The sequence below is a fragment of the Dictyostelium discoideum genome (assembly GCF_000004695.1).
Source record: "Dictyostelium discoideum AX4 chromosome 1 chromosome, whole genome shotgun sequence".
Taxonomy (NCBI): Eukaryota; Evosea; class Eumycetozoa; order Dictyosteliales; family Dictyosteliaceae; genus Dictyostelium; species Dictyostelium discoideum.
The window spans coordinates 4,050,420-4,060,419 of record NC_007087.3 but is presented as its reverse complement, the minus strand read 5'-3'; the positions used below and the strand labels follow the sequence as shown (position 1 = coordinate 4,060,419).

Genomic DNA, 10,000 nt, shown 5'->3' with positions numbered 1-10,000 from the left:
ATTTTCTATGTGATAATTTTTTTGTAAATCCACTAATTTCTTCATAGGTCATTATTGATTGATCACCATTTAATCTTTCAACTTTATTTTTTTCAAAAACTACAAAATCATTTCCTGCACCTTGCATTTTTGTAAAATTAATTCTGTATGATGGCTTATTTGTAATTAATATTGGTTCCATTTTAAAATATTTATTATTAACTTAAAAGATAACAATCGAAATAATGACCAATCAAAAAAAAAAAAAAAAAAAAAAAAAAAAAAAAAATTAAAATAAAATTAAAAATTGGAAATTGAAAATTGTTTTATTTTTTTTTTTTTTGTTTAAAAAAAGATTGCGCAATGGAATTGCCCTGGTTTGGATTTTTTTTTTTTTTTTTAAAAAAAATTTTCCATAAATTTGAGAATTAGTTGAGAAAAAAATAATAATAATAATAATAATTAAATTAGTGAATGATTTTATTTTAAGTTTAAATTAAAATTTGAGATTTAAAGACAGATGTTGCTGGACCTGTTTTAAAAATTTCATTATTTGGATTCCATTGAATTAATAATTTACCACCAGGCATTTCAACAGTAATTTCAGTATTTTCATTACAATAACCTTTGAGAATTGATGATATTGCTACACCACATGCACCAGTACCACATGCTAATGTTTCACCATTACCTCTTTCAACAACTCTTGAGATAACTTTATTTTCAAGTTTATCTTGTGGTGATTGAATTACAAATTCAACATTTGGAATATCATCAAAACCATTTACATTACTTTGAATAATATCTGAAATCTCTTTAAAATCAATTGTTGAGAATTTTGTATGATCACCATATGAAGAATCTAAATAACCCAATTCAATATTTCTATCGATAAATACAACACATTGGTTGCCTCCAACTGTTACATAAACACATTCTAATTTTGAACAGTATGGTAATCCGATATCAATGGTATACATATAACTCTCAATTGGTGATTGATTTGTTAAAACTTTTGGAATATGACGATCGATTTCGTTAATAAATCTTGAAACTTTTGGTGTTCCCATATTAACTTTCACCATTATAACATCATTATCTTTATTATTTAAATGATGTTTTAATAATGGATATGTTTTGACAATACCTGATTTAGTCTCAATAATTTGTTCAATATCATCGTCACCATCAAAATTTAATTGTTCTTTTAAATTTTTTGATAAAACTTTATTATCAACTATATATTTTGAAAAACATCTAACACCATTTCCACACATTACCTCTTTATTTAATAAATATAATTATGATTTGTTAACTATTTAAATAAAATATATACTTTTTTTTTTTTTTTTTTTTTTTTTTAAAAAAGTTTTAATAACACACATACCAATATTACCATCGCAATTAATTACATCCATACCATATGCTGCATTTTTATCAATTGGATTATCATCAATGACAATTAATTGATCAAAACCTATTCCTAATTTTCTATGTGCTATTTTTGTTGTAAATCCAACAATTTCTTCAAAGGTCACTGTTGATTTATCGCCATTTAATCTTTCAACTTTATTTTTTTCAAAAACTACAAAATCATTTCCTGCACCGTGCATTTTTGTAAAATTAATTCTAAAAGATGGTTTATTGTCTATTGATGGTTCCATTTTTTTTTTTTTTTTTTTTTTTTAATATTATTATTAGAATAAATGATAATTGATAAAATGAAAAATAAAAAAAAAAAAAAAAAAAAAAAAATTCAAAAACCAAAAAATAAAATTAATGGTCTGTCACTGGACAAAAAAAAAAAACTTAAAATAATTTTGGGTGCGAAAAATTGAAAAAATACTGGACTAATATTTTCTTTTTTTTCTTTTTAACAATGATTTATTATATTTTATTTAAATAGAAACTCAAAAATGCATAAAATATAAAAAAAAAAAATCAATGTAACCATTCTGTTTTTTTTTTTTTTTTTTTTTTTTTTTTTTTATTATTTTTTTTAAATCTTTTTGGCAAATTTTGTAATTGCAAAACTATAAATAAGAATAAATAATAAAATATTTTTTTTTAAAAAAAAAAATTATTTACAAGTAATTAATCACAATAATTTTTATAAAACAAATGTTTTGTCTATCAAAATTTTTAGAATACCATTTTTGTAGGGAATAATTTTTTTTATAAACCTTTTTTAATATTAAATTTATTCCCTAATGATTGTTCTTCAAATAAAAAAACAATTAAGATCTTAACTTTTCCTTTTTCTTTTTTTTTTTTTTTTGGATTAAATTAATTTCATAAAAAAAAAAAAAATTCTATTAATAGCACGATTTTGTAAATTCATTCACACACATATTATTATTTTTTTTTTATTTTTTTTTTTTTTATTTTTTTATTTTTTTACTTTTTTTTTTTATTTTTTTTTTTTTTATTTTTTTCATTTTTGTGAAATTAAATAATAATAATAATATGTTAAATAAATCATTTTTATATTTAATAATAATAGTACTATTTTTATTAATACTAATTGAAAGAAATGAAAGTAAATCATTTTTTTCAAATATTAATTTACATAAAAGTAGAGTAGGAAATGAAAATAATAAAATATTTGCATATAGAATGTTACAATATAAAAATGGGTCAACAATCAATGGACCTTCAAAAGCAAGTCTAAGTTCATCATTAATGGTTTATCAAAAACAATTTTATCAATCAACAGATTATGAAGGAAAATCAGTAATAGTTGATCAATCAGATTTCAATATTGATACTATTTTAATATTAAATTCAAAAAAAGTTGATTCAATAATTGTTAAAATTTCAACTGAACCTTTTCAATCATCATCATCATCACCGTCATCAACATCATCATCATTACCTAATCGTGATGAAAATAATGAAAATAGTGAAAATGATGATAATATTGATAAATTATTATTAAGTGAAACAGAATATGATAAAATTTATACAAGTAATTTAAAAATTAAAATTAAAGTACCAATTTATTTTGTAAAAAAAGAAGAATATGAAGAATTAATTAAATATGCATACCACCAAATTTCAAAAGATAAAATTATCACACCAAAACAACAAAATGATTTTAAATTTTTAATTTCATTAGGGTTACCTGAAATTATAAATAATCCAAATTCTTATAATTTTCAAACAACTTTAAAATGTAAACGATCATCATTAAATTCATCACAACCACTAAAAACAATTGTAATATTAGCAAGTTATGATTCGTATAGTATTATACCTGCATTATCAGGTGAAATTAATAATCATGGTAATTCAATAGCAATCTTTGAATTATTAAGAGTTTTCTCAATGTTATATTCAAATCCAAATACACAACCAATTTCATTCAATTTAGTATTTACATTAGTTGGTGCATCAAGTTTAAATGAATTTGGTGTTAAAAGATGGATTGATCAACAATCTAAATCATTTTTAAATTCAATTGATCATGTATTATGTATTGATTCAATTGGTATGAAATCATATTCAACTTTTAAAAATAATAATGATGATGGAGATGAAAATGAAAATGAAAAAGAATTAATAAATGATGAAAATAAATTATATCTTCAAATTTCAAAATCATTAACAAAATCATTAAAAATTAAAAATCTTGTTGGAAATTACCAATTCTCTGCAAAAAATGATGATATTAATTTAACAATCATTCAAAAGAAAATTGATATTTCAAATCCAAAAATTAATTTTAAACATGAAATCTTTTCAAGAAAACATATTGATTCAATGACAATTACACAAAAACAATTTTCAACACCAACTACAAATGGAATTTTATCAACAAATTCAAAATTAAGTTTACCAATCTTAAAAAGAAATACAAAAATAATTGCATCCTCATTATTATCATATATTTATAATATTAGTAATAATAATAATAATAATAATAATAATAATAATAATAATTATAATAATAATGATTTATCAAAACTTTTAGAATTTTCTTTAGATATAAATGAACAATCAATGTTATCAATGTATCAAGTTTTATTAAATACAAATTTAATGTTTCCTTATATTCAACCTTTAAAACCAATTGAAATAATAAATAATAATAATAATAATAATAATAATAATAATAATAATAATAATAATATTAATTATAATTATAATTATAATAATGAAAATAGAAAACAAACAATTATAAATAATCAAAATAATAATAATAAAATTGATTTAATTAATGGTATTGAATTAATATTTAAAGAATATAATGACAAATTAAATTGTGTAATAGATATTTTTCAAACTGGTACATTAGAGATTGAAAATACTGTAAAATTTTATCAACCAACAAAAGCAACTATGAGTTTTATTCAAATTAAACCAATTTCATTCGATGTTTTAATATTTACATTTTCAAGTATTTATTTATTCTTTTTTTATTGTTGGATAAATAATTATAATGTTTTTATTTTTTTATTTAAAAATATAATAAAAAGGAATTCAAAAAAGAATAATAATAAAAAATAAATAAATATAATAAATATAATAAAAAAGTTTTTTTTTGAAAAAAAAAAATAAAAAAAAAATAAAAATAAAAAATATATTTGATCTAAATCTAATCGAAATTTTTACAAAAAAAATAAAATAAAAACATGATTAGATTGAAAAAATTAATCTAGATCGGGCTGGAAAAAAAAAAAAAAACCATTTTTAGTTTTATTTGAAATTAGTCCTTCAAAAAAATCTTTTATAAAATGTAATTAATTTTTTTTTTTTTTTTTTTTTTTTTTTTTGTTAAACATGTTTATTCGAAAAGATATTATTTGTATATTTCTTTTAAAAAATAAAAACTCCACAAACCTGTACCAAATATCTAACGATTTGAAAATTGATTGAATAAGATTAAGATATTATTTTTTTTTTTTTTTTTTTTTTTTTTTTTATTATAAATACTACTTTTTAAAAAAAAAAAATAAAAAATAAAAAATTATATAATTAATATAATAAATAAAAAGTATTAAAAATGAATGATGCAGAAAAACAAATTATAGTTGTTAAATTAAATAAACTTGATAGTATACTTGAAGAAAGGATTTCGATTGTAAATGTTGAAATTCATAATCAAGAAATTTTAATTACAGAAAATATAAATCAATTAGTACAAGTTACTGATGAAATTGTTAAAAAATAAGAAGAGTTAAAAGAATTAATAAAAAGAAATCAAGATTTACAAGTTCAACTCCAAGGTTACGAAAGTCAAATCCAAGACTACATTAAAGAAATTGGAAATTCCAAACAACAAATCAGTGAAGTACATGATAACATAAATGCACAAAAACCAAGAGAAGATTTCTGGAGTAATTTAAACCGTGGTTTAAAGCCATTTTCCGGTGACATTCCAGGTCTATTCAGTAGTAATATTAGAGAATTAGAAAATAAAATCAAGAATTTAGATTCTGAAATCATTAATAAAAGTAATAATATCGGTAATCTTCAAGTTCAAAAAGGTGAAGTTGAATTCAAAATTAGAGAAAATGAAATTAAAACCAAAGAATTAATTTTAAAAAGAGAGAAATTAGAAAATGATAAAAAAGAATTGGGTAAAACTAAAACTCTTAATGGTGATTTTAAATTAAAATTAGAAAATTTAAAATATCAATGTAAATCAATCATTGAAAATATTAATATTGGTATTGAATTATTAGATATTGGAATTAACCAAATTTTTGAAATTGAAGAAAATGTTAAAATTTTATTCTCATCAAACGGTTTAACTTTAACATATTAAAAAAAATTTTAATAAAATAAAAAATAAATATGTTACCTTTTTTTTTTTTTTTTTATACAATTATATTTATTTTAAATTTTACCAATATCTTTTAAAATCATTAATTTTAATTCAGTATATTCTTCGATTGTATGTCTGATACCTTCACGACCGAAACCAGATTCTTTAACACCACCGTATGGTTGAGCATCAACACGAACTGAAGGGATATCATTGATAACGACAGCACCAGCTTCTATATTGTTAAAGGCGTAGTAGGCTTTATGAATATCATCAGTAAAGACACCAGCTTGTAAACCAAATTCTGAAGAGTTTACACGTTGAACAACTTGTTTGAAATCATTGAATCTTTCAATAAAGAATACAGGACCAAATACTTCTTTACAAGAGATTTCAGTATCCAATGGTAAATTCTCCAAGATTGTTGGTTGCATGAAATGATCATTACGTTTACCACCAACTAAAACATTTGCACCTTTGGAGACAGCATTATTAACCCAAGATTCGACACGTTTAGCATCATGTTCAGTGATCATTGGACCAACAAAAGTGGTTGGATCCATTGGATCACCCATACGTTGAATTAATGGTTTAGCACCATCAATCAATAGTTGTTTCATTTGATCATAGAGTGAATCATGAATGAAAACTCTTTGAACAGAGATACAACTTTGACCTTGAGAATAGAAACCACCAAAGAGTATACGTTGAGCGATTGATGGTAATCTTGATTGTTGAGTTGCAGAATCAACGATGCAAGCAGCATCACCACCTAATTCCAAAACCACCTTTTTCTTACCAGCTTCATTTTTAATTTTCCAACCAATAGCTGGTGAACCAGTGAATGAACATAACTTGAATCTTTCATCTTTACTTAAAATGGAAGCATCTTGATGGGTGGTTGGTAATATTGAGAAAGCACCCTCTGGAAGGAGTGGTGTTTGTTTTGCCAATAGTTCACCCAACAACATTGCACTGATTGGTGTACGATCTGATGGTTTCAAAACGAATGGACAACCAGCAGCAATCGATGGTGCAATCTTGTGAGCACATAAATTCAAAGGGAAATTGAATGGTGCAATCATAGAGATTGGACCAACTGGGAATCTTTTAGTTATACCTTGGAAACCCAAATTACGTGATGAAATATCCAATGGAATCTGCTCACCATATTGACGAATTGATTCCTCTGCTGCACATGTAAATGTATCGATTGCTCTACCAACTTCTGCATTTGCATCAACCAATGGTTTACCAACTTCAACAACTATTGCTTTAGCAAATTCATCTGCTCTCTTTTCAAGATCATTAGCAATATTTAAAAGAATTTGTTTCTTGGTTGCTGCTGATAATTGTCTCATTGGTTCACATGCTTTCTGTGCAATAACAATTGATTGTTCAATCATTTCTTTATCTGCCATTGGTATTTTACTTGCAATTTCATTGGTAAATTTATCAATAACTTCTAAACTTGATGAAGTTTTTGTAATTGGTTTACTACCTAAATAAAGTGGATAATTTGATTTAACATATTGACCAACTCTAACAAATTTATTCATTTTCTATTTAATTTTTTTTTGTTTTTTTAAAAAAAAATTTTGTGGTGAAAATTAAAAAAATAATGAAAATAAAAAAAATAAAAAAAAAACATAAAAAAAAAAAAAATGAAGATTCAATTTGTTAAAATAATAAAAATAAAATAAAAAATATAAAAAAAAAGATTTTGTTTTTATTTTTTTTTATTTTTTTTTTTTTATTTCAAAATGTTTAAATTTTAATTTTATCTTATTTTATTTTATTTCCAAATTCAAACATTAATAAAATAAGAAATAATGTTTAATTATAATTAAATTTTTGTGTATATAATTTTAAACTTTTTTTTTTTTTATTTTTTTTTTTTATTATTTTTTTATTTTTATTATTTATTAATTATTTCCTTGTTCTTCTCTTTGAATCTTTCTCTCAGTTTTATTTTTAATACGTTGATTACTTTCATTTATTTTATCTTTTTCAGTTGTAACTTTTCTACGACGAAGTTTTGATAATTCTTTTTCTTTTGCTCTCTTTTCTTCCATTGTGAAAACTCTTGGTTGATTTTCTTCAGATTCAGAGATTTGAGATTTTTGAACAAATTCATAAGATTCTTTATGAATACGTTGATTATGAGCATTGAGTGAATGTCTTTGTCTTTTAATACGTTCAAAAGAAGTAGCAGCTTTGATAACCTTTTGTTCGTATTCTCTTTGTTGATTACGTTGGAACCAATCTTGTAAACGATTCTTTTTAACATCTTCACTATCTACGATCTTTTTTGGATTCTTCAATAGGAATTGATCGATCAATGATTGACGTTTCTCTGGTGTACCTCTTGAAACACGTGAAATGATATATGGTGTAGTTTGGAATTTCTCTGCTAATTGTTTTTGTGAATTGGTTGAACGAAGTTTTTGAATCTCTCCAATTTGAGCATCTGTTAATCTACTTTCAAATACTTTTTTGCTTACAATTGTTGGTTCGAATGGTTTATTCTCAACTTGATGTTTACAAATTGCATAATCACCATCTGCATTATATTCAATCTTATTAAATGTAACATGTTGATTCTCACCTAAAATATTTAACATACCACCAAATCCATTACTAACAATTGTTGTATGTTTAATTTCACCACTACTATAAAATCTATTTCCAACTAAATTTAAATTTTTTAAATTTCTTATCATTTTTTTTATTTTATTTTATTTTTTTTCAAAGTGAAATAAATAAATAAAAATATATGAAATGTTTTTTCAAAAAACGAGTATGATAATCAAAAAAAAAAAAAAAATAAAAAAAAAATAAAAAATAAAAAAACAAAAAAAAAAAATTGAAAAAAAAAACTTTTTTTTTTTTATTTTTTATTTTTTTTTTTCTTTCAAAATTTTGACCAACGAAAAAAATAAAAAAAGTTATAACTTATGAACACTTACTAAAAAAAGATTTTTTATTTTTTTAGATAATAATAGAATTTGGTGTTTTTCACCAAATTCAGAAAATTTATAAAAAAACGGGATGGTGGATTATAAAAAAAAAAAAAATCTTAAAAAAGATAATAAAAAAAAAAAATTAAAAATTAATTAAGGATGGAGAGGGAGGTGGAAATACAAAAAAAAAAAAACACTTTTTATCCTAAAAATGGATAAAAGTAAAAACACTAATAATTTTTTTTAATTGTTTATTTTATTTTTTTTTAAAAAAGTTTTTTTTTTTTTTTTTTTTATTATTACTATTATTATTATTATTATTAAGACTTAAAAGAATTTAAAAGTGAAGTCACTGAAAATTCTTTTTTTGAAGGTCGATCAGAAACTGAACCATAACCACTATCAAAACTTGAAGTTTCTTTTTCTTTTGGTTCACAAATTAAACTTAATTTATACATTGATTTTTGAGTTTGAATTGAAGGTAAATTACTTAGATAACGTAAAGTAAACTCTTCAGTATGAAGGTGATATTGTTGTTGTTGATATTGTTTAATTTCTCTAATGACCACAGATATTTTTCTACATTTTTCAAAATTAATAATAACATCATCAAATGAACGATTTGCACCATTTAATTGTTGTTGATTATTATTATTTGAAGTTGTAGTATTTGTTGTTGTTGTTGTTGTAGTTGTTGTTGTTGTAGTTGTAGTATTGGTTGTTGTTGCAGTTGTTGTTGTTAATACATTCTTCATACCATCTTCTATAAAAGTTAAATGAGTTAAATAAACACCTAAATAAGGTATACAAGGTGGATGAATATTATGAAGTTCTTGAATATAATTTTTATAATTTGCACCACTTGACATTAAACTCATTAATTCATCTAAAGTATTCTTTAGTAATGGTTTTGATTCAACACGTTCCCAAGTTTTTCTTAGACGATAAACTGAGGAATTTTGAAGACCAGATAGAATTTCCATTGTGGCATTAAAGTTATTTAGTTTTCTACATTCTTGAGCCACCAAAATGAATCTCTTTATGTAGGAAACTCTATCTTTTAATTTCTCCTGTCTAACGATTTCTGTGGCAACCCAGGACGAAACTTGATTGAATCTCTTTATGAACGAGACTATATTTGGTGCATTCTCTTCCTTACCATCCTTATTCCAAGCTTGACCCAAACACTCCTTTGCACCAATCTTTCTGAATAGGTCAGATTCATAGAGTGTCAATTGTCTTGCAATCTCTGTTGGATCTAAATCTTTGAAATTGATTTCCGACCCAT

At 22.4% G+C, this 10,000-nt stretch overlaps 6 protein-coding genes across 6 annotated transcripts in view; 1 reads left to right on the top strand and 5 right to left on the bottom strand.

Annotated features, from left to right (window-relative positions):
- The window catches only part of DDB_G0270032 (hypothetical protein), a gene marked incomplete at both ends in the record, with an annotated part of 1,158 nt that extends 977 nt beyond the window's left edge, over window positions 1–181 (bottom strand). Inside the window, one exon of the mRNA XM_641393.1 lies at window positions 1–181. This exon is cut by the window's left edge and continues 99 nt beyond it. Coding sequence (XP_646485.1) covers window positions 1–181 — 181 coding nt within the window.
- Window positions 182–470: 289 nt separating this feature from the next.
- DDB_G0270030 (hypothetical protein) lies at window positions 471–1,643 on the bottom strand (the record flags this gene model as incomplete). The annotated part of the gene is made up of 2 exons (XM_641392.1): window positions 471–1,261; window positions 1,367–1,643. 2 exons carry the CDS (start codon window positions 1,641–1,643, stop codon window positions 471–473), a joined length of 1,068 nt encoding a protein of 355 aa, XP_646484.1.
- Window positions 1,644–2,445: 802 nt separating this feature from the next.
- On the top strand, window positions 2,446–5,749 carry DDB_G0271012 (hypothetical protein; the record flags this gene model as incomplete). Its single annotated transcript, XM_641391.1, has 2 exons — window positions 2,446–4,378; window positions 5,154–5,749. 2 exons carry the CDS (start codon window positions 2,446–2,448, stop codon window positions 5,747–5,749), a joined length of 2,529 nt encoding a protein of 842 aa, XP_646483.1.
- Window positions 5,750–5,820: 71 nt separating this feature from the next.
- On the bottom strand, window positions 5,821–7,308 carry DDB_G0270028 (aldehyde dehydrogenase; the record flags this gene model as incomplete). The annotated part of the gene is made up of 1 exon (XM_641390.1): window positions 5,821–7,308. The coding sequence occupies one exon, from the start codon at window positions 7,306–7,308 to the stop codon at window positions 5,821–5,823; it is 1,488 nt and encodes a 495-aa protein (XP_646482.1).
- A 366-nt stretch (window positions 7,309–7,674) lies between these two features.
- DDB_G0270026 (hypothetical protein) lies at window positions 7,675–8,472 on the bottom strand (the record flags this gene model as incomplete). Its single annotated transcript, XM_641389.1, has 1 exon — window positions 7,675–8,472. The coding sequence occupies one exon, from the start codon at window positions 8,470–8,472 to the stop codon at window positions 7,675–7,677; it is 798 nt and encodes a 265-aa protein (XP_646481.1).
- Window positions 8,473–9,032: 560 nt separating this feature from the next.
- The window catches only part of gefE (Ras guanine nucleotide exchange factor), a gene marked incomplete at both ends in the record, with an annotated part of 3,964 nt that continues 2,996 nt past the window's right edge, over window positions 9,033–10,000 (bottom strand). Inside the window, one exon of the mRNA XM_641388.1 lies at window positions 9,033–10,000. This exon is cut by the window's right edge and continues 2,104 nt beyond it. Within this exon, the coding sequence (XP_646480.1) occupies window positions 9,033–10,000 (968 nt within the window).